Genomic DNA, 25,059 nt, shown 5'->3' on the forward strand with positions numbered 1-25,059 from the left:
TATAGTAGTTATATTCTTGTACATAGGGACAGTATTATAGTAGTTATATTCTTGTACATAGGAGCAGTATTATAGTAATTATATTCTTGTACATAGGAGGCAGTATTATAGTAATTATATTCTTGTACATAGGAGCAGTATTATAGTAGTTATATTCTTGTACATAGGGGCAGTATTATAGTAGTTATATTCTTGTACATAGGGACAGTATTATAGTAGTTATATTCTTGTACATAGGGGCAGTATTATAGTAGTTACGGTATATTCTTGTACATAGGGGCAGTATTATAGTAGTTATATTCTTGTACATAGGGAGCAGTATTATAGTAGTTATATTCTTGTACATAGGAGCAGTATTATAGTAGTTATATTCTTGTACATAGGGGGCAGTATTATAGTAGTTATATTCTTGTACATAGGAGCAGTTTTATAGTAGTTATATTCTTGTACATAGGGGCAGTATTATAGTAGTTATATTCTTGTACATAGGGGCAGTATTATAATAGTTACGGTATATTCTTGTACATAGGGGCAGTATTATAGTAGTTATATTCTTGTACATAGGAGCAGTATTATAGTAGTTATATTCTTGTACATAGAGGCAGTATTATAGTAGTTATATTCTTGTACATAGGGAGCAGTATTATAGTAGTTATATTCTTGTACATAGGAGCAGTATTATAGTAGCTATATTCTTGTACATAGGGGGCAGTATTATAGTAGTTATATTCTTGTACATAGGGAGCAGTATTATAGTAGTTATATTCTTGTACATAGGAGCAGTATTATAGTAGTTATATTCTTGTACATAGAGGCAGTATTATAGTAGTTATATTCTTGTACATAGGGAGCAGTATTATAGTAGTTATATTCTTGTACATAGGAGCAGTATTATAGTAGTTATATTCTTGTACATAGGGGCAGTTTTATAGTAGTTATATTCTTGTACATAGGGGCAGTATTATAGTAGTTATATTCTTGTACATAGGGGCAGTATTATAGTAGTTATATTTTTGTACATGAGGGCAAAATTATGTTTGTTATCTACTATATTACTAACTATTATATTGAGGTGCAGAATTATAATAGTTACAGTATATTACTTATATTCTTGCAGGTAGAGATTAGTATTTTATGCTGTAACTTACTACAACTTTTAGATTTTTAACCACTCCATCAGTCAGGTAAAAATCCTTAACAGATGCTTTCACTTCTATACGAATATCTCCAATCTCCAGAGGAACAATCACTAATGGGAGCACCAGGGAGGCCATTGGTCCCAAAGTGACCATTTGTCGGAAGTTTGCTTTGGCTGTTGAAGAGCTGCACATCTTTGGATTGTGCGTCAGGTCTACCCGCACCTAGAAAAAGTATGATTTAATTATTTCTTAATCTCTTAGGCTTGATCCTTCTTACGGTCTCTAAGTTCAGAGAGAAATGATCCAATTGGTAAAATATTCTCGTATTACACATATGCCATATTGGACTTCAACCTACTGTCAGCTTAATGAGTAAGTGCACAGACATGATGTGGCTTACTCTACAGCATGTAGCACAAGACAATGAGATCCAGCACTGTTGGAAAATAAGTTGAAGGCCCCTTAACTTCTCAGAGAAAACCTCTCTCATCCAACCCATTGTTTATTACCTGGATCTCTTCAGGCACATAGCTGTACAGGACGGCTCGGATCTCCACTTGCTCATTACGGACCACTGAATATGGAAGTCGAAGATCGATGAAGAAGCTTTTTTTGACCAACATCTCATAGGGTTTAGCAACGCAAATTCCTGTTGTTTATATAAGATTAGACATGTCAGAAATGTTGGACTTGAATAACATTCTGGATACGCACGGCCATGTTCACAAAGCCCACCATTCATGATAGAACAGCCAACCCAATATACCCATAATGGCCAACAACCTCAGTGAGGAGCTATGGGAATAGATGTTTAAAAATGAACTGGGCGGGTATCCCACAAGATGGAAATCTCACTAGATGGCATCTAACATTGGTTCTAGAATTTAACTACAAACTTCCATTTTTTGATGTGGACATCTCAACTGGCTTGTTGTATGATGATGTGGACACATCGGGATATCTGTAATGTTGAGGCTACATTTACAGTTCTGTAAAAAATGAAATGATTTTGGACATCTCTTCTGGCTAATACAACTGTATGTTTGTTTCTATTTTCTGGGATTTCAAGGCATTGTCCATTTTTATATTAGTAGGATCAACCAAAGATTTGTTGAACCTTTAGTAATTATATCTAATCTGTGGAGGAACGAGTATTCAATTCTCCGGTAGCGCCACCACAGGAAAAGCGAAGCATTACATGGTCTTAATTAAAATCAATAATGGAACTTTTATCCAGCCTCAGATCAGACGAATAGATGAGAATTATGAATATTGGACACTTTACAAATTCCTTTAGAGATTTTCTAAACCAGACAAATACTCAGATAATGTCGAAACCTTAACCTTGATATATATAGTCATGTCAGCGCCTCTGGTAGCTGCTATAAAAATGAAGATGCTCTCACATATATCTAGTAATGTGGGTGTCTAGACTTCAAGACACTGGGAGTACTATTAATGGATATAACTCAGGTTCCTGGTCAAAGAAACAGCACAGTCCTACAAAACTGGGACAGATTGGAAGAAAATGGATGGTCTATCTTACATTATTATAGAGCTGATCCTTGCTGTAGGTTTTGAGGTCATCGTGAGTCGATGACGGAAGGATAAAATGCAGATAGAATTGAATTTGGTGATTACAGAGGTTAAAAAAAACCAGGATAATAAAACGCTGAAAAGCCACTGTCTGAAGAAAATTACCTGATTTGGGAGAAATGCTGATTGCCAAAAACTCCCAGGTGGTGATTGACTCTGGCAAATTTGTATTAATGACCTTTGATGAAAACCTGTGGGATGAAACACAGAAGAGTTAGTGAGATCGGAGGAGGAATGATTGGACCGGATCCCAATGTCTCCAGTTGTCCATAGACTTGAGATCCTGTATTTATTGCCCATACTGGTAGATTTGCCAGCACACTAATACTGTATATATATGTCAATCCTTCATTCAATAACCAAGCTGTGCCATAGCTGCCTGGCAGCTACTTATCCTCCCTTCCCAATGGCATTTCCCTTTCTTTTTCCTAGCAGGGAAGACAGATCTCTGAAAATAAAATGGCAGGAATTGAGATAAACAGAAAGTCAGAGGCTAAAATTGGACAGAGCAGGGTCAACAAATTACAATTTATTTACTAAAAGTCTAAGGGTTCCCATAACCCAAATTTGCCAACTTTTAGAGACTCTTGTCAAGGGTGCTTATTTAATTTAATGTTTTAAGTTCATAACACCATAACTCTTTCCATGCGCTTCTTTGTCCCATTCATGACACATTTTTCACCCCACATCTCCTGAATCTGCGTTTAGACACCAACTAGGCTCCATGTTATGATAAAGCATCATACAAGAGGTAGGCTTTCGAGAAGTCTTTGGAATCATCTGGAAAATTTGACAACTCTTCCGGTAAACTGGTAGGTCTCTCATCTTTTCAGTAGCCTAGTGGATGCTTTGGAAGAGGTGACAGGCACGACTTACCCATTTGAATCTGCTTTTGTGGGGAGAGTCTCCACCTTCCATAACCAGCTCTCATAAAAGATACTACGAGAGTTAAAATTATCCATATCTTCGTAAAGATCGTCATCGGCGCCTCCTCTATCTGCTGCCGAAGAGTCGGTAACAACAGAGCTGTAATGTACTGAAAGAGAGCAGAGAATGGAGAGACGTCTCAGATGGTAGAAGCACCAAGTAGGAGGTAGAACTTGCCTCAAGCAGCCACGGACTAGTCCTGCAAATGTATTTATTATTATTGGCTCTATCAGACACCCCTGAATGGTGGATGTCCAGGGGGATTTTCCTCTCTAGTGCCAAAACAGTCCACAATACTCCTGAGAACAAGCTGGCACGCATCCTGGAGCAAATCACTATGGGATACAGCAATCTTCAGCTAGTTATACTTACCAATTTTCATCTGATGAAGTTTTTTCCTTTTCACTTTGATGGCTACTTGGGGCTCAAATATGAGTTTACAACATTCCAGGAAGATTCTGGCGCATTCACCGGCTTCTAAGATGAATTCCGAACGCTTCTGGCACGGGTAGCCCATTGGGTTTTCCATCATCCCATCCTCACAGCACTTCCGCAGGTGCGGATCCGTATACTCACGTGCTGGTGATGGAAAAAGAGGACATGATTACGATTTTTTTTCCATTTTAATGATGACCTATCTCAAAGGGTGTACTCGTCACAGAAGAGAAATGGAGAACGAGAGAAACTAAAGGCAATTGTGCCACATAAAGAAACACAAGCATCATAGATGATATATGGAAAAGGGGAGCCTTCAAGTAAAGCCTGGCAATGTATCGGGCTGCTACGAGCCACTAAAAAGTGCCTAAAAAGTGGTGGATCATTTTAGGGTGGTTTTCTTCCCCCTTTTATGGAAGGTGAGAACCTGCTCAGGCATGCGGTCTACACAGATGTCGTCAGATCAGATGGTTGCCAAGTTATTACGAGTGTGTTGGTGTCAAGTTCAAGTAGCTGCTAAAAGGGACCTAATTTTGATCTTTGCTCCCTTTCTCATCCCCTATTTATACCAAGGCCTGTCACCATGTTTAACAGTCTTTTAGACCACGACTACAATTACACCAAATGGCCTCCACGTTGGAAGAACACTCTACCTTTCTCTGTTTTTCTTTCCAAGAGCAGAGATCGTCTTCTTCTCTTATGTTCTTCACAGCTCAGTTCTGTAGGAAAAAAAAAAATCAGTCAAAAAGAGGTCAGAGAAAAATGATTACTGATGGTAAAACACGCATCTATTAATACAGTATATGTATAGATGCCACAGGCATCAGAAGTAAGTTGGATGCCGTCAGGTCTGTCGTTTATCTACCATGTGCCTGTCCATGGGCAACCTGCAGATGGTCATCTATTCTCCCAATATGTGGGGATCCCAGAGGGAAAATCATATATATCTTATACAGAAAAACGTAAAATTAGTACAAAAATCTGATTTTATTGAAGTAAAGGGTAGAGAAACATTTGGGCTACTGTCAGGTCTTGTCCCTTTTCTCTCCTCATGTCAGTTTGCTCTGGTATTCAACTCTTCCTTTGTGGTTTATTGCTGTGCCGATAGCAGAGATGAGTGAAAGAAAACCTGATATACATGGTGGGACATGTTCTGCCCCCATCTGTCCTAGCAAATAGACATAACTCTCAAGCCTCACCTAACCGTGTCGGGTTTGAAAGACCCATGTTGGATTCTACCGACAGACCAGCATCTGTAAAGACCCCTGCATTGTTTATGCCACCACCTGGGGTACATCCGAGGTCACTCTTCTCCACCTCGACCCAAACCTTAGAAGAAGCGTAAAATAAAGGTGTACTTTTTTTTTTCACAAAACAGTTTGTGCAAGTAAAAATTGGCAAGTTGTGTGACAACCAATATGGCAGAAATTATATTATCCATGGGCAATGCCACATAATTTCCCCTAATTTGAGAACTTTGAACTCCCATTGTCTTATATTTACAAGTTACTGTAGTGGTGTTCTAACCTTGTCCTGAGTCATCCTATTCTTCTTATTCAGAACAAATACAGCTTTGTCCACAACCACCAGTCCGACACTGGCACCAGGTTCTCCTGTTATTTTCATTGGCACCAATGTTCCTGGTTGAGGCTCAAGGACCGCTCTGCTTGGGTCCGGAGAAAAGTCAAGCTGCAAGAAAGAACCAAAGAAACCTTTCATGGAAAAGCAAAGATCAAAATTAACATAACCTAAGAACACATTGAGTACCAAATGTCAACCCATCTTCAAGGGCGGACCATACAGGCAACCCATGCCATTGCAATTGTGCACTTAGAGAACGGAGACCAACATTTGTTCTATTAAGCTTGTTGGAGGACAAATGCAGGACTGTCATCTCCAGAAGAACTGAGGAAAATTGATCCAACTACCATGAAAGGGATGCAAAGGGGAAAGCAATCAGAAATAGGTTTTGTCCCAGATTGAAAAATCTGGCACCATAATGGGACATCCAGTTTCATTTTTGGATGTCCAATTATCAAACTGTATTTCATGTCCATTCTTCCTCCCCACGTTGTGTCTTGTCCCTTCTTCATTACCGCATCTTGTCTTCTCCCGTTTTGCTCAATTTCCCATCTTATCCTGTCCTTTCTCCATCTTGTTTTGTCCCATCTTGCCCCTTCCTCCATCTTGCACCTTCTCCATTTCATGTCTTGTCCAATATCCCATCTTGTTTTACACCTGTCTTATTCTTACTCCATGTCATGTATTGTGCTGTGCCTCATCCTGTCTTGTCCAGTCTTGTCCATTTTCCATATCTTGTCTTGTCCCCTCGCCCATCCAGTTCAATATTGTCTTCAACCATCTTGCCTTGTCCTGTCCTGTCTCTCCTGTTGTATTTTCTTGTCTTGTCCCACCTCCCATCTTGTCTTGTTCCATCTTCTCTATGACTTGTCCAGTTTTTTCCTTTCTCTCTATCTTGTCAATGGGCCACCTGTACCAATCCAGATCCCAGGTGATAAACCAGCAATCAACGTCCTACCAATTATGGTGCCTACCAAACCCAGATCCTAAACCAGAACTACACAAAGCATTCTTGCATGTTGGTAGCTTTGATGGAGACTTTGATGGCAATGGATAGCTAGAAAAATGAGTAAGTGGATAGATGGCCAAGCCAGGTCCTTTTAGTTAAACGAAAAAAAAACAGGAAGAGTGCTACTATTTCATAATCTGGGAAAACCAAGCCAATTATATTTAGAAGAATTGCAATCAAACGTTGACAAGGACGACCAGCAATTGAATGGATAAAGACAACAAGTCTTTAAGAAGCAGGAGGTCCAAAAAAGGAGACAGAAAAACCTGGAGGTTCTTGTGATCAAATAAACATTTAGAACCTCAACCAACCCTAAAAGATAAAAAGTCCTACAGCGTTGCACCTCACCTTTTGCATGCAAGAGGTCACTGTGTTCACCCACACAGAATCTGACACAATCTCATTTCCCGGAAGGGTATAATAAGCTACAATACGGAAGGAGGGCATGTATTTTTCAGAGACTGAAAGAGACATCACAGTAAGGGTCTGTTCCGGATCTCGTGCTTGTCGATCTACTTTAACAACCTGACCCTTCGCCAAGACCTGAGGAGAGAGGCCAGAATAACAGCTTAGCGTTATAAAGCATTGGCGTGAGCAAAGGCAATGCTGTCGTATATCCTTATGCTGTGCGTTACCATATAGGTGATGTGTTTGAAGCTTCTTTGGATTTCAACACTCTTGGTCTTCACCACAAAGTTTATATGCAGATTGTCCCCAGGAATGACTTTGGTTGATGGGACACCAATATGCAGATAGTTTTGTGACCCCTGCTGTGGTTGGTAAGCTGTCACCGTAAATGTGACTGATGTCTGTCTATGTTCAGGAATATTGTCAGCTTTTGTTCTCATCTAGATGGAAAAGTAAAAATTACAGTCAATACCTGCAAGGCAAATGGCTGATTGATATAATATTATAATCAACACCTATATTCAGTAATATAACTGCTATAATACTGCCCCCTATGTACAAGAATATAACTACTGTAATACTGCTCCTATGTACAAGAATATAACTACTATAATACTGCTCCTATGTACAAGAATATAACTACTATAATACTGCCCCCTATGTACAAGAATATAACTACTATAATACTGCCCCCTATGTACAAGAATATAACTACTATAATACTGCCCCCTATGTACAAGAATATAACTGCTATAATACTGCCCCCTATGTACAAGAATATAACTACTGTAATACTGTTCCTATGTACAAGAATATAACTACTATAATACTGCTCCTATGTACAAGAATATAACTACTATAATACTGCTCCTATGTACAAGAATATAACTACTATAATACTGCCCCCTATGTACAAGAATATAACTACTATAATACTGCCCCCTATGTACAAGAATATAACTACTATAATACTGCCCCCTATGTACAAGAATATAACTACTATAATACTGCTCCCTATGTACAAGAATGTAACTACTATAATACTGCTCCTATGTACAAGAATATAACTACTATAATACTGCTCCTATGTACAAGAATATAACTACTATAATACTGCACCTATGTACAAGAATATAACTACTATAATACTGCCCCCTATGTACAAGAATATAGCTACTATAATACTGCTCCTATGTACAAGAATATAACTACTATACTACTGCCTCCTATGTACAAGAATATACCTACTATAATACTGCTCCTATGTACAAGAATATAACTATTATAATACTGCCCCCTATGTACAAGAATATAACTACTGTAATACTGTTCCTATGTACAAGAATATAACTACTATAATACTGCTCCTATGTACAAGAATATAACTACTATAATACTGCTCCTATGTACAAGAATATAACTACTATAATACTGCCCCCTATGTACAAGAATATAACTACTATAATACTGCCCCCTATGTACAAGAATATAACTACTATAATACTGCTCCTATGTACAAGAATATAACTACTATAATACTGCACCTATGTACAAGAATATAACTATTATAATACTGCCCCTATGTGCAAGAATATAACTACTATAATACTGCCTCCTATGTACAAGAATATAACTACTATAATACTGCTCCTATGTACAAGAATATAACTATTATAATACTGCCCCTATGTGCAAGAATATAACTACTATAATACTGCCCCTATGTACAAGAATATAGCTACTATAATACTGCTCCTATGTACAAGAATATAACTACTATAATACTACCCTATGTACAAGAATATAACTACTATAATACTGCCCCTATGTACAAGAATATAACTACTATAATACTGCCCCTATGTACAAGAATATCACTACTATTATACTGCTCCTATGTACAAGAATATCACTACTATTATCCTGCCCCTATGTACAAGAATATCACTAGAATAATACTGACCCTATGTACAAGAATATTACTACTATAATACTGCCCTTATGTACAAGAATATCACTAGTATAATACTGACCCTATGTACAAAAATATAACTACTATAATACTGCTCCTATGTACAAGAATATAACTACTATAATACTACTCCTATGTACACGAATATAACTACTATAATACTGCTCCTATGTACAAGAATATAACTACTATAATACTGCCCCTATATACAAGAATATAACTACTATAATACTGCCCCTATGTACAAGAATATAACTACTATATTACTGTTCCATATGTACAAGAATATAACTGCATTGATACTGCCCCTATGTACAAGAATATAACTACTATATTACTGCTCCATATGTACAAAAATATAACTACTATAATACTGCTCTTATGTACAAGAATATAACTACTATAATACTACTCCTATGTACAAGAATATAACTACTAAAATACTGCCCCTATGTACAAGACTATAACTACTATAATACTGCCCTATATGCAAGAATATAACTACTATAATACTGCTTCTATGTACAAGACTATAACTACTATAATACTGCCCCTATGTACAAGAATATAACTACTATAATACTGCCCCCTATGTACAAGACTATAACTACTATAATACTGCCCCTATGTATGAGAATATAACTACTATAATACTGCTCCTATGTACAAGAATATAACTACTATAATACTGCCCCTATGTACAAGAATATAACTACTATTCTACTGCCCTATGAACAAGAATATAACTGCTATAATACTGCTCCCTATGTACAGAATATAACTACTATAATACTGCCCCTATGTACAAGAATATAACTGCTATAATACTGCCCCCTATGTACAAGAATATATCTACTATAATACTACTGCTATGTACAAGAACATAACTACTATAATACTGCTCCCTATGTACAAGACAATAACCACTATAATACTGCCCCTTATGTACAAGAATATAACTAAAATAATACTGCCCCTATGTACAAGAATATAACTACTATAATACTGCCCCTATGTACAAGAATATAACTACTATAATACTGCTCCTATGTACAAGAATATAACTACTATAATACTACTCCTATGTACAAGAATATAACTACTATAATACTGCCCCTATGTACAAGAATATAACTACTATAATACTGCCCCCTATGTACAAGAATATAACTACTATAATACTGCTCCTATGTACAAGAATATCTGCTATAATACTGCCCCCTATGTACAAGAATATAACTGCTATAATACTGCCCCCTATGTACAAGAATATAACTACTATAATACTGCTCCCTATGTACAGAATATAACTACTATAATACTGCCCCTATGTACAAGAATATAACTACTATAATACTGCTCCCTATGTACAGAATATAACTACTATAATACTGCCCCTATGTACAAGAATATAACTACTATAATACTGCTCCCTATGTACAGAATATAACTGCTATAATACTACTCCTATGTATAAGAATATAACTACTATAATACTGCCCCTATGTACAAGAATATAACTGCTATAATACTGCCCCCTATGTACAAGAATATATCTACTATAATACTGCCCCCTATGTACAAGAATATAACTACTATAATACTGCTCCTATGTACAAGAACATAACTACTATAATACTGCTCCCTATGTACAAGACAATAACCACTATAATACTGCCCCTTATGTACAAGAATATAACTACTATAATACTGCCCCTGCATACAAGTCTATAACTAGTATAATACTGCGCCTTAGGCCTGTGTCACACTTGCGGGTGTGATTCGGGAAGCTCGTGTGGGTCTGCATAGTAATACCTGCAGCCGCACACTCCGGTCCCTGCCGGGTATTGATGCGAGAGACTCAGGCGAGTATCTCGCATCACACTCGCAAGTTTGACCCCGGCCTTATGTACAGCCACCTATGTATAAGGAAATACTACAATAGTAACCTTATGTACAATAATAAAACTTCTATAATATGGAACATGAATATGAATGGATAGTGTAATAGCTTTCCTTTCATTTAGTGGGCGGTTTTCAGTCACTTACTTGAATTTTCATTTCCTGGATATCTGATCTCGGATTTAGGACAAGATGCGTTTCCCCTTCTGCGCCGGTTTTCACACACTGGTTGTCCAGTGAACATATCTCTACATTTGATGCTGCTGACCCATCTGGTTTTTGCACTAAAAGCTAGAAAACAACAAATATTAAAATGAGCTTTATAACCCAGAGCTACTTTAGATATTGAGGCCTTTTACGGGTATAGAGCCCTGGTGGGGAAGATTTTTCTCATACAAAATGATCAACTTGAAAATTGCCTTACTATATTTGGTCAAACAATTTATTAACTCATGCCTAACGTGATGGCTGGAGAGGCTTCTGTTTGGTGAGGTGTGATGGTAGGTGATATGGATAATGTTGCTACTCAAAACTGCTTTTCTAAGATTACGTTGGTCTGGAGCACTTTGCGATGATAACTTTTGTTTTCTAAAGAACCGATCGCAGCAGTAAGTCGTAGAGAAAACAGATGTATGTTATACTGCAGATCTCCTCACAGTGGGAAATGCATCACTGCTCACGTAACATTTATAGTGGGAAGTCTGTAGTATACATCAAATAGGAGACACCGAGACTGCTTTATATGCATCACGCAGGAGACACCGAGACTGCAGTATATATCATATAGGAGACACCCTAACTGCTGTATATATCACATAGGAGACACTGAGACTGGTGCATATTCATCACATAGGAGACAGTAGGACTGTAATATACAGTACAGTCCAAAAGTTTGGACACACCTTCTCATTTATAGATTTTTCTGTATTTTCATGACTATGAAAATTGTACATTCACACTGAAGGCATCAGAGCTATGAATTAACACATGTGGAATTATATACTTAACAGAAAAGTGTGAAACAACTGAAATTATGTCTTATATTCTAGGTTCTTCAAAGTAGCCACCTTTTACTTTGATGACTGCTTTGCACACTCTTGGCATTCTCTTGATGAGCTTCAAGAGGTAGTCACCGGGAATGGTTTTCACTTCACAGGTGTGCCCTGTCAGGTTTAATAAGTGGGATTTCTTGCCTTATATATGGGGTTGGGACCATCAGTATATAATTCCACATGTGTTAATTCATAGTTTTGATGCCTTCAGTGTGACTACTTTATATACATGACATAGGAGACATCGAGACTGCTGTATACATTACATAGGAGACACCGAGACTGCTGTATACATCACATAGGAGACACCGAGACTGCTGTATACATTACATAGGAGACACCGAGAAATGTGCATATATATCAGATAGGAGACACCGAGACTGGTGCATGTAAATCACACAGACACAGACATTTCAGTATACATCACATAGGGGACACAGCTACTGCCATATTCATCACATAGAAGACACCGGAATGACTGAATGTATCGCATAGGAGCGACATGTGCAGCATATATGTGGCACCCCAGGGTCCTGGTCCTCACAGTAGCAGTGCTTTCCTCACGGTGAGAGTGATGTTACGCTTAAAGGCAAGAAGGGATAACGGTAACCAGGTACCACAAACATGCAACACATTCACACTCCAGGCCACCAGGGGGAGCTTTTGATCCTATTTACTAGGTGACTCCCCATATATATATGAATATGGTAGTCTGTAGGGAAAGTTAGTTAATTTCTGCCATAGACACGGAGGGAAAAGAGAGGACAGTCTTGCCAGGAAACAGACTGGATCAGTCTGAGGCAGAAGAAGGTTTACGGAGCTGTGTAGTCGCAGTGCTCCAGCTCCTGGAAAGAGACATTGAGAAAGCCGAATACATTGCAGAGAGTGTGCAGGAGAGCAAAGCACAGGAGAGAATACCAGGGGGAGACCAGCCCCGAGCAGGCTGCCTCCTTCTGAGGCATAGAAACCGGTAGCCGAAACACCGAGGTTGTAAGGGCGTCTATGATTTACATCAGAGACCGGCAGGACAGCTGAACTTCAAGTTACCTGTCCAACCTAACACCGAGGAGGCACGGTGACACCCCTCAGAGGCTGGGGCGTGCTAGAATCCCTATAAACAGCCTCAAGCCACCAGTCATATGGGTTATGTCCTATCCTATCCGGGGGACAGAGAGAGAGAGATAACATCTGTGAGGACCTTACGTGAAGCCTAGGCAGTAAGGGACTACAACACCATGGCGCTAGAGGAAGGCTTTTGATTTCCACCTGGGTAAGGGAACTCCTAACTTGCCTTCAAGCCGGCCGAACCCTATCTGTCCTATGATCTGGTGCCCTGGACTATGGCTGCCTGAAGTCTTCAGTAAACAAGGTAAAGAGACTGCAAACCTGTGTCGTCGTTCTTTACCGCACCTCTCACCACCTTCCATCTACACACCGGGAGCCCTGGGGATACACTTCACCTATGGGAAGTTATACCATCTAGCTGCCATAACATCACCCCAGAGGACTTCTTAAAGCAGCGTCGGTCCCCACTGACCGAATACCACAGATGGCATCACGAACATAAGCTTAATTCCCTTTAAAGATCTTTCCCTTTTAATGTTGATGCCCAGGGCCACGGACCGGGTCAGCCACCGTGACATCCCCCTGTGAAACACCGGACCCGGTACCGAGTACCCCACTGCCCTGTGGGCGCGTCATATACATCACATAGAGGTGACATCAATAAAGTTACTGCTCTTCACAGTTGCCGGGTCTCACTGAGCTCAGCATGAGCTGGATTCGGGGAATGTCATGGGAAGTGCTGGACTACATTGGACCTGATTGAGACCTTTTTTTTTGTTTCAAATAAATTGATGAACAAGGGACAGTATCTTGTTCTTGTTTCTCTCTTTTTATGTTTTTCAGGTTTCCATTTGTGGACTACGTCAGATTCCTTTGACTATGTCGGAACTGCGCGAGAATTTGTTTTTTTTTAAATAAATTGTTGAATTATTTAACCACGGAAAGAGTTGGGGAGTGTTGTTTTTAAATGGAGTATTTTTATTTGTGTTTTTGTTTTCTTTATATTGCTGGTTAGTAATGGGGGTGTCTGATAGACAACTCTCCATTACTAGCAGCAGGGCTTGATCTCAGCTGTGTTTTTGGACAATTCACATGTATCATCAACCCCAGATACCATTACCCCGTTTGCCACAGAACCACGGCAAATAGGAAGAGCGAAGATGGAGCGCTAGTATTGGAGAATCTCATGTGATGCTCCACTTCAATGGCAGCTGCCGGCTGGCATTGTTAGTCTGGGAAGGGACTAATAACCAGGGACCTTCCCAGCCTGAAAATAGCAGCTCTCAGCTGTCTGCTTTACCTTTGCTGGTTTCATAAAATAAGGGGGATATGAATTAGCAGTAATTTACTTTGCTTAAAAATGTTTGAAGGAGCTGAACTATTGGACATTGGTGGACAGGAACCAATATCTACCTGTCAAGTGCAGGGCAGATGTGTATGTCATGCATCTGTCTTTATGAGTAGGATGGTCTCAATCTCCAAAAATAGAGTGGAAAGTTATGGTAGTCTGTCACAGGGGGTCCTACTCCGGTACCACACAATCAACAGGGCACGAGAATATTGAACAATTCCAGAACTTTTATTTAGGCAAAAACACGAAAGGTCCATATAATCCACCACACAAAGGATAAAATAGTCCACAACCCGAATGCAGTTCAGTAACAGGATAAAAGTCCAACAATCCAGCAGACAGAGGATAAAAAATGGTCCTTATGCTTCCCCTTCTCTCTGACATGCTGTGTTCACATCATTCCACACAAGATTGATCTGAGTCTGTCTCACCTCCCTGATATTTACAAGTCCCGCTCCTCATTCACAGGTCAGGAGGGGGAAGGTCTCAGGGGCTCATTGTTTCAACAAGCCAGGTCAACATGTCATTAGCATATTAGCAAACAACATTATTCACTGTCCCTATGGAGAGATAACAATACAGAACTGTGGGGAGAATATCAGATGGCAAATAACAACTCATCCTACAAGAGAACACCATGAAAATAAGTAAAATAGACCACCTACATTGGGGCACTGTGGCTACTCTCTAAATGGCTCATATGGTCCTCTTACTGGAGTTGTACTGACTTAAGATGGAAGATATTAAAGATTAATTGAAGTCTGTGATGCCGCCGAGAACCCACAATGCACTTACATTAGCTATGTAGGGTAAGCCAGGCTTAAAATATTTGGACGACTTGGTGAAAAGCACTTTGAATGCGGTCTTCACTATTGGAATACCGGTCTTCTCGGCTACCACCAGATCGCTGCCTGGAAGAGACACCATATGATAGACTTCTCTTGATGAACTATTCAGAATCGCTTTCCAATAACATAATTTGTACAACAACTTAAAGCAGGGGTGGGACTAAGAAGGCAAGTACCCCAAGTACAAGGAGGATGCCGACAAGATACAGGCACCCCATGGCTATGGTCTCTGTACCTGCATTGGTAAACACCGTGACACTGACATAGAGAGAACTTTCCAGGAGGAATTCAGGATTCGGGAATCGACTGGTAATCATGTGACGATAGAGCGTAGCTTGTGCTTTCCCAGCAGTCACCTGAAATGACAACTAAACATTACTTTCCTGAAAACATACACCATTATATACAGTGGGTACAGAAAATATTCAGACCCCTTTACATTTTTCACTCTTTGTTTCATTGCAGCCATTTGGTAAATTCAAAAAAGTTCATTTTTTTCACATTAATGTACACTCTGCACCCCATGTTGACTGGAAAAAAAACAGAAATGTAGAATTTTTTTCTAATTTATTAAAAAAGAAAAATTGAAATATCACATGGTCATAAGTATTCAGACCCTTTGCTCAGACACTCATATTTAAGTAACATGCTGTCCATTTCCTTGTGATCCTCCTCGAGATGGTTCTACTCCTTCATTGGAGTCCAGCTGTGAGTAATTAAACAGATGGGACTTGATTTGGAAAGGCGCACACCTGTCTATATAAGACCTCACAGCTCACAGTGCATGTCAGACCAAATGAGAATCATGAGGTCAAAGGAACTGGCCAAGGAGCTCAGAGACAGAATTGTGGCAAGGCACAGATCTGGCCAAAGTTACAACAGAATTTCTGCAGTACTCAAGGTTCTTAAAGGGAACCTGTCACCCCCCCCAGGCGTTTGTAACTAAAAGAGCCACCTTGTGCAGCACTAATGCTGCATTTGGACAAGGTGGCTCTTTTAGTTATGCTCCTTGCACACGCTGAAATAAACACTTATAAAATGTGCCCCCTCATACCGTGAAATCACCAGGGAGGTGGGACTTTCCTTCCTATTTAGACGCAGCACAGCCGTCATTCCTACCCCATTGGTGCCGGGCGCCGACTCCTCAGCTTTGTTTGAATCTGTCACGGAGCCTGCGCTGTAATGTTATCCCTTTGCAATGCGCAGTTAGCGCTGCCCATCTTCTGACATCATTTGGTGTCAGGCTGACTGTGCCTGTGCGGCCGCACTGCCTGGGATCCCGCCCCGCAGTGTCTTCTGATTTATTCATACTGCGGGGCTGGAATTCATGGGCATGCGCAGTGCATATCTTCGCCTCTCACTCATCTCCCTCCGCCTTCTTCAGTCTGTGCGGCGTTAGCTGATCCCTAATAGTCTAGTATTATAGTATATAAGATAATTATAAAAAGACTCCTAAACTGTTGTATATGTCTAATATTTGTTATTGGCAGTGGTCAAATAGGAGGCTAATGGGTGTCCCCTGTAGATGACCGGGAGACTTTTCAAGGTGGTGTGCCATTCTGGGAGTTCCATCCAGATAGTTATGATGAGAGACCTTATTCTCCCACCATCCAAAATTCGGGTTGCCAGTCACTCAGATTTTGCGTACTGTAGAATGTTCAAGTGGTATCATAGACAAATGGGCATATTTGGTATGTGACCCTCGTGAGGCCTTCTGGTTCAATGGGACCATTGTTATTTTGAAGACTCTTCTCACCGTGATGTTGGCCATGGAATGTGGGAAACTCTTTTTCTCATTGTTCTGAATTACTCCGAACAGTGCATACATTGACCCCTCCACTGGCTTCCCATGCAAAAACCTGAAAAACAGAGAATTGTAAAAAAAAGTCTTCTTGCTTAATTATAACTTTTTTTTAATGTGTATGTACAAAAAATGTTCTTTAGAAATGGTGACATCTGCCGGACATGAAGTAACAACTCTAAGAAAAACCTCTCCTTCCAATATCAGAATATCACCTTTTCTTGCCCTGGGTGGCTCAGTGTCATTCTAGAAGCTTATAGGAGCCCTCTGACATTTTCTTTTATTTTTTTTCCACAATTAAATCTAGATTGTGATTGGCTGCTCTGAGGCCGGGAGTCTTCTAGATAGGCACGGAGGATTGTCACAGGTGACATAGGCCGATAAACTCTTCCCGTATGCCTCCTATACCATCAAATTCAGAAATGATTACCCAAACATTCATAAGCATGACCCCGTTATAAAAATGAAAATGAGTGAAAAATTCAAATAAAAGTATAAGAATGATAAGTGGAAATGAGCCAATTCCAAAAATGATGCTCAGTATTCTCAGCACAAACAGTAAAGGAGTACAATAGTTCTGAAGAGTAGGGATGAAAGGACCCGTGTCATGATCCAGACCGGGTTTTGAGTCCTGTTTTCCCTTTTTCCCGCTCTGGTCATGTCAAGAGTTAACTTTTCTGAGCATCTGTATTGGTTCAGGTTGGCTATTTATTGCCGCTGCTTCCTGCAGGCAAAGTCAGTTATAGTTTTTGCCTAGTGCTGCTGTAGCTGACTCTGATTGCTCTGATTGGTACTGCTGCGATTGCTGTCTAAACCCGTGTCTCTGTTTTCCCCTATTCCTGTCTTGACTCAGTGTTTCTCTTTAGTGTGCTGACTCCCTGGTTTTGACTTGGTTTGTATCCTGATCTGTTTTTGTCTTTTGGCTTATCCGCTTCTCCTGACCGTTACTGACTCCTTGGCTTGTCTCTGACCGTGAGTTTGCTTATTCCTTTGGTACTGCGATAGAGTCTAGGATTTGACCCGGCTGGTTTGACTATTATGCTGCCACCTGTGATAGCCTCACTGCTGCACTGCAGGTCAGCTCTGCTTAGGTGCAGACCTGCTTCCTTTATACTGCCATCTAGTGAAGACAGCACCTACCTGCATTGCAGTAGCATGACACCCGTGGAAGTTTGGGTTCTGGTACCATTCAAGTTTGGCTTGAGTACCAGAACTGTACCCAAACCCAATTGAAAACAATGGGGACCTGAAGTTTTGATCTCGATAATATTCTCTCTTTGTCCCCCCAAACATTGCAATGGACTTTCGTGGAAGTCTATGTTGGATTGTTGGATGTTTAGCACTGGACACTGTCCAGTACGCAAGTTCGGGTTCGCTCATCTCTACTGAAGAGTTTTTTTTCTATTATTGTTTTCATTATTAGTTTTTTTTTTTTTTTTTTAAATATTTTTCCACTTTTTTAGTGTGGTATTATTTATTTATTTTTTTTACTGGTCTGCTTGCTAGAGTTTTGATAAAATCCCTGTTTGCTCTACTGCTGATCTTCAGTTCCAGTTCTCTGAATGCTGAGTTCTGTATAATCCCACCCACACCCCTGATTGGCCGCTTTCTGTGTACACTGTGTATTGGCAGAAAGCTGCCAATCAGTGTTGAGGGTGGGGTTACACAGAGCAGGAGGACTAGGAGGCACGAGACACCTAGTCTTGTAGTGATAATCTCTTGCTGATAAAGCACTGATTTTTTTTAAACGACAACAAGCAGCCAAGAAAATTTCTTACCCTGACGAGCATGAGTGATATGTCTTACCTTGCAGTAATATCCACAGTGAAGTGATCGTCATCCACAAAGTAATAGTTCTGTGGGGTCTCCAGAAAGACTTCAAAACTTGGTAGTACTAGAAAGGAAAAACAAAAGTGACACGCGTAATACACATTGTTTGTCCGCCACTAATATAATCCCATTCATTCTAGAGTTAGGTGGGACAACTTTTTAATTTACCATAAGGACTTGTGCAGAAAACTGAATGGTCTCCATCCGGGAGAATCTGTTAGATCTGATGCGCAAAGCTTGTAGAAACAGACCCCAAAATGCCTGCAGCAGTAACTGCAGCGTGAGGTGGTCCTACAAATTATTGACTTGGGGGCTGTATACAAATACACCTCACAAGTTTCAGATTTATATTTTAAAAATTTTCGCTCATTTTTTGATAATAAATTTCCATTTAAATGGCGATACACTGTGGCTTATACTTGACAACTTTTAGAAGGCACATTGCTTTAGTTCATGGAGCTGGTGAGGATCTTTCCACACAACAGACCCTCCTTATAAAAGTCATGTACCTTATATGCCCCATTTCACATCTCCCTGAAGTTGCAACTAGACATCTGGACTCTAATAAGGCTAGGTTCACATTGCGTTAGTGCAGTCCGTTCAGCGCATACGCTAACGGACTGCGCTAACGCAAGTGCCGACTTTGGCACAGCGCTAGCGCAGATGGAGCATCTGCTAGCTCCATCTGCGCTAGCAGTGACGGACCCGGAAACGCTGCAGCCCGCGTCTCGGGTCCATCACTCAATGACGGCACATCGCCTAGTGCACACCCATTGTGGGCGTGCGCTAGCGATGCGTCTGCCATAGGAAGTAATAGCGGCGTTAACGGATTATGTTACACCGCGTTATGCCGCGGTGTAACGTAGTCCGTTTAACGGATCACACTAACGCAGTGTGAACCCAGCAGCATCATCACGGCACTACGCTAAGAATCCTTAGGAAGGTACTGCCTTCAGGGAAGTTTCAGAAATCTTCAGCATCTCTAGAGATACCTGCAAACTCCACCAGCAGGTCTCTCACCTTGTGGGAGTTTCCTTAATAATCCTGGAGATTGGAAAGTATGTGATAGCATTTAGCTGAATGTCATCTCTTGTACCAAATTGTCAGCTATTTCTCCGAACTACAGCAAACCACTACTAGATTCCTTAGTTTAGTTTTCAGCTTATTTAAGGAGAGACCATTGCTAATCCTCCGTCTTCTAAATCTGCCATTGGCATAGAATTGGAACTACGCCATATACATTAGATTGGGGGCCAGTCCTGCAGAAATACGTGGGTTACATCATCATTCATCTAATGTATATGGCCAGGTTTATCCGTCAGGATGAGGTCCATCCATAGCGCTCCATCGGAAGGCTATGAGCTAGGTCTACTGAGATGTATACCTCTTATGAATAGACTGAAACATGTACAGGTCTGGGTCACCCAATGAACGCTAGGACCCAATAATCATTCTACTCACCATATTCTTTAACCTCAAACTCTGTCTGGAAAACTTCTTGAGGAGTCTCCTGAAACTTGCCAGCAATCTTCCATATTCCTTCACTGTAAAGTAGGTACATGGAGCAACAAAAAGCGGGTCATCCGATCAATCCCAAAGATTAATTGAAGAATAAACCATGATACACATATGAAGGGGATACAATCAGCATAATGGTTGTCAATTTTTCTGTAGAGATAAATCTTTTATGAAAAAGATCCTCAAAACGTTGGGTCTTTAAAACTAATGTCAGTCCATGCTTCTCACCACAGTGACTGTTCTTCAAAGTCTGACAGTGATCCCCCCATCATTTTCTGTAACCTACTTGAGTTAAACTTATCACGATGACACAAACAGCAGAAGGAAAAATGAGGGTCAAGTGCAGAAATGAGTGGAGACCAGTAATAAATAGGACCACCTCTCCATGACATTACCATAAATGATCCTAATCATGTTGCCCCAGGCTTATCTAAGATATGATGGGATTAAAGAGGTTAAAACAAGTTATTTATTATTGGAACCTTAAATACCCATGTATACTCACTTAGCAATATCTGGAAGAGTAAAGCTCTTTTGGACGATCACACTTTTTTCATTGGAGGAGAACTGGTTTTTCAGCACAACTATGCCATCAGGATTCTGAAAAATCAGAGGGAAAAATTATATGTGTTTCAGAAAAAGTCCAGAATAACCCGTGAGTTTGTTCGTTTTGGAGAAGAATTACTTTGCATACACACTGCATTGTTCTAAAGACTTTCTATTGGTTGGATCTCCACAAGGAGAATAAATATCGTTCAATATCTCAAGGATATGAAGAAGACTGAAGGCATAGGAAAAAAATCATAAAAGGCTAAACAAGGGCATCTTGTTTGGGCCCAAGAGAGGGTGGGTATAGACATTATTGGAGCTGCATGACCTCCTCTCCTCTCCCACAAGGGATGGTCTAGAGATGACAATCTTGTCCATGGATCTTCAGGTGTGGTAGCATTAATCAGCTGGTTGACTCATTTGGCTTTTGTATGTTGCCTCCTCTGCTCTGGTTTTCATCAAAACTGTTGTGTCCCGAGGTAGACATATAACTGCCCTATGTGAGCCACAATAATAGCAAGCTGCCAGTCAGTAGCCCCAGTTAAAAAACATAAGGACCATACAAAAATATTCCAAATGTAATCCCACTCCTAATTCTACTCTTAATTATCATCATCCAGGGCCAAATATTTAGTAAGGCACCTTCTGTACTACTCAGTTATCCTACCCAGTGTTGGTGGAGAGTCGCTGGTTAAACTCCCATAGACTTCTGTACAAATGGATCCAGCTCTTCTGCAGTTCAGGTGGATTGGGGTCCAAGTGATGACATCTACCAACCTTAACCCGGTGCTGTCTTTCTTCCACTTGTTTAACCAGCTGTTTGTAGTTTCAAGATAATACTGAGTTTCCAAACAGAAGATACTTGTGAATTGCAGAAGATGATTGTGGACTTTGCAGCTATCATACTCTATGATAATACAGGCCATTGGCCAGTGCCATTTAATGGAAGTAAGGAAATGGTGAGGGCAACAAGAAAAGCGCAATAGGGTGTTATCCAGATAGCAATATTGATCAGAGGCGGTTCCGCTCACCTGATGAATTTGAGTTAGACACAACACTGAAAAGGTATCAAACAAGGTTCCAGCTGCTGCAGCCCCCCAAGTCGGCAGATCCAATGAAGTAATATGGATAATTTGGAAATAGCAGATGACCTGAGCTGCTGGTGTAAATCCTATCAAGGAGTGAAAATCAAGCAAAAGTAGTATCAGCATGGGTTATTCTCTACGCTTTTCAAAGTATTTCAATTTCTTCTTTATGAGAACCACAGAAATTCATATTCTCCTGAAGAAGTTGAAATACTTTGAAACAGATGGAGAGTAAAACGTGCTGATACTAATCTCACTTGATTTTGATTGATTGGATGTACACCAGCTGCACAGGTCACCTGCTGTGATGACAGAGCATTTCTTCTTAATTATGCTAGAAGTATATTCAGTAGGCCCAGAATCATAAACTGTTGTAGGAAGTGTTGACTCTTCTTTTAGGTTGAATTGATATTTGTAAATGCACGAATGGTTATTTACTTCCTATATCAGCTCCTACAGTTTATTGTACTGCTATCTTTGCAAAACAGGGATGCAGGGTCACTGAACAATGATGTTTGCTGACATGTTGATTACACATTGTATCAGGCTATGCAGTTTGTTCACTTGCAAACATTGAAGGATAAACTATAAATAATCAAACAATGCGAGTTAACCTCATCACATCTTTATCTTGTCCTCTGGATGCTGGCTAGCAGGACACTTGTGGACTATGTAAAGAGACTTTCTCTGTTACAAGGAAGTCTGCAGGATGTCAGCTTAGAGGACCATGGCCCGATCTGGATGAACACAGATCTGCTTCATTGACTATCACTGAATCCCCAGAGACGTCTTGAAGAATCCAGGTTGGGACAAACAGGTCACCTGGCCACGTACCTCACTGCTCTTCGTTAGCTTCCTAAGCTTGTCATTACCTCCTCTCTGTGGGGGCTGACCAAAAATGGGGTGCCACTGGTGGGGTTGTCGGCCCTGGAAGCAGCTCTAATCTCAATGAGTCAGCGGAAGGGTGAGTCTCTGTAATTTGCAATATCTCGGGTATTTGCTGGGACTGTTCTATATGCTATTGTTTGTTGGTGGTTCAATAAATTATTGCCACACTGTTTTACCCTCACCCTGTGTTGTCTTAGTAGTGTTCTGCCAACAGAAACAGAGGTATGTACCCTGGTCCATTCGGTTTCAGATAGCTGACTAGAGCACTCACTGATCCCCGTGACCTCACACCCACTATTTCCAAACTATGTATTGGAAGTAGCAATTCTAAAAGTCAGTATTGAACCTTTAATCAGTCTTTCCACATGACTTATAATAATAAGCCAAACCAGAAACTCCACTTACACACAGGTGTTTTGGAGTTTTTCCCCTCAACAGCGCAAAGCTTTAGGTCTGATCTAACTGGATTAGAGGCCTCTGACAGGGGTTTAAGAGGTAACAATCTTGCTTGTGGAGTTTTATCCCCTTAAGCACACTGTTAAGGCCCTGTCTCACTAAGCGATTTACCAACGATCACGACCAGCGATACGACCTGGCCGTGATCGTTGGTAAGTCGCTGTGTGGTCGCTGAGGAGCTGTCACACAGACCGCTCTCCAGCGACCAACGATCAGGGGAACGACTTCGGCATCGTTGAAACTGTCTTCAACGATGCCGAAGTCCCCCTGCAGCACCCGGGTAACCAGGGTAAACATCGGGTTACTAAGCGCAGGGCCGCGCTTAGTAACCCGATGTTTACCCTGGTTACCAAAAAAAAACAAACAGTACATACTCGCCTTTCGGTGTCCAGGTCCCTTGCCGTCTGCTTCCTGCTCTGACTGAGATCCGGCCGTACAGTGAGAGCAGAGTGCAGCGGTGACGTCACTGCTGTGCTCTCACTTCTCACTGTACGGCCGGCAGTCAGTGAGAGCAGGAAGCAGACGGCAAGGGACCTGACGGACATCAGAAGGCGAGTATGTAGTGTTTGGTTTTTTTTACGTTTACGCTGGTAACCAGGGTGTAAACATCGGGTTACTAAGCGCGGCCCTGCGCTTAGTAACCCGATGTTTACCCTGGTTACCAGTGAAGACATCGCTGGATCGGTGTCACACACACCGATTCAGCGATGTCAGCGGGGCCTCAACGACCAAAAAAAGGTCCAGGCCATTCCGACACGACCAGCGATCTCGCAGCAGGGGCCTGATCGCTGGTACGTGTCACACATAGCGAGATCGCTATGGAGGTCGCTGTTGCGTCACAAAACTTGTGACTCAGCAGCGATCTCGCTAGCGATCTCGCTATGTGAGACGGGGCCTTTAGAGGCATAAGTTGTAAAGCGCTGCGGAATATGTTGGCGCTATATAAATAAAATTATTATTATTATTATTATTATTATCTCATCCCTCCAACCAAATCTCATGCTTCACGGTAATCAAGGTGAAACATCCTGAAACACGTGTCCGTAAATTAAGATTCTGGTTTGGCGTATATCCTAAGTTACGTGGTAAGGCCCTTTAAAGGGTTGGTATTGACTTTTAGGATTGCTACCTCCAATAGGTGGCTCTACAGTTGTAGTCCACTTTCCCTCTGAAGAAGCTATTTGCATATATAAATTCCTGGGGGAGTACTTCTTAATTTTATTCACTTACATAGCACCCATAATTCCACAGTGCTTTACAGAAGTCTTCACTATTTCCATTGGGGCTTACAATCTATATACCCTATCAGTATGGTCTTTGGAGTGTGGAGGAACCTGGAGAACCCGGAGGAAACCCAAGCAAACACGAGAGACCATACAAATGCCTTGTAGATGTTATGCTTGGTTGGATTTGAACCCAGGACCCCAGACCTGCAGCGATAATCACTGAGCCACTGTACTGCCCTGTCCTATAGTCCCTACATTAATGTGGCCCCTTAGGTACTTTGGTTAGATTCATACAAAAAAGTTCCATATGTTGCACGTAATTATTTAGCCGCATTGTATAAAGATGTAGTAAATGTGTCACAATGCAAAAATGAAAAAAAAAACTGAATCCGATTGAAATCTCCCACTGATAATTAGTTTT

At 40.7% G+C, this 25,059-nt stretch overlaps 1 protein-coding gene across 1 annotated transcript in view; it reads right to left on the bottom strand.

The window, feature by feature from the left end:
• Window positions 1-25,059, bottom strand: part of LOC143774323 (complement C3-like) — an 88,372-nt gene that overhangs the window by 21,863 nt on the left and 41,450 nt on the right. Inside the window, exons 5-21 of the mRNA XM_077261787.1 lie at window positions 20,940-21,034; window positions 20,378-20,460; window positions 18,893-18,980; window positions 17,042-17,144; window positions 15,521-15,641; window positions 15,233-15,348; window positions 11,117-11,260; window positions 7,323-7,535; window positions 7,036-7,230; window positions 5,625-5,786; window positions 5,297-5,426; window positions 4,751-4,816; window positions 4,035-4,241; window positions 3,612-3,771; window positions 2,841-2,926; window positions 1,649-1,788; window positions 1,149-1,361 (exon numbers count right to left, since the gene is read on the bottom strand). Of these exons, the coding sequence (XP_077117902.1) occupies window positions 1,149-1,361; window positions 1,649-1,788; window positions 2,841-2,926; window positions 3,612-3,771; window positions 4,035-4,241; window positions 4,751-4,816; window positions 5,297-5,426; window positions 5,625-5,786; window positions 7,036-7,230; window positions 7,323-7,535; window positions 11,117-11,260; window positions 15,233-15,348; window positions 15,521-15,641; window positions 17,042-17,144; window positions 18,893-18,980; window positions 20,378-20,460; window positions 20,940-21,034 (2,322 nt within the window). The remainder of the gene's footprint in view (window positions 1-1,148; window positions 1,362-1,648; window positions 1,789-2,840; window positions 2,927-3,611; window positions 3,772-4,034; window positions 4,242-4,750; window positions 4,817-5,296; window positions 5,427-5,624; window positions 5,787-7,035; window positions 7,231-7,322; window positions 7,536-11,116; window positions 11,261-15,232; window positions 15,349-15,520; window positions 15,642-17,041; window positions 17,145-18,892; window positions 18,981-20,377; window positions 20,461-20,939; window positions 21,035-25,059) is intronic.

This window comes from Ranitomeya variabilis, chromosome 5, assembly GCF_051348905.1.
Source record: "Ranitomeya variabilis isolate aRanVar5 chromosome 5, aRanVar5.hap1, whole genome shotgun sequence".
Classification (NCBI taxonomy): Eukaryota; Metazoa; Chordata; class Amphibia; order Anura; family Dendrobatidae; genus Ranitomeya; species Ranitomeya variabilis.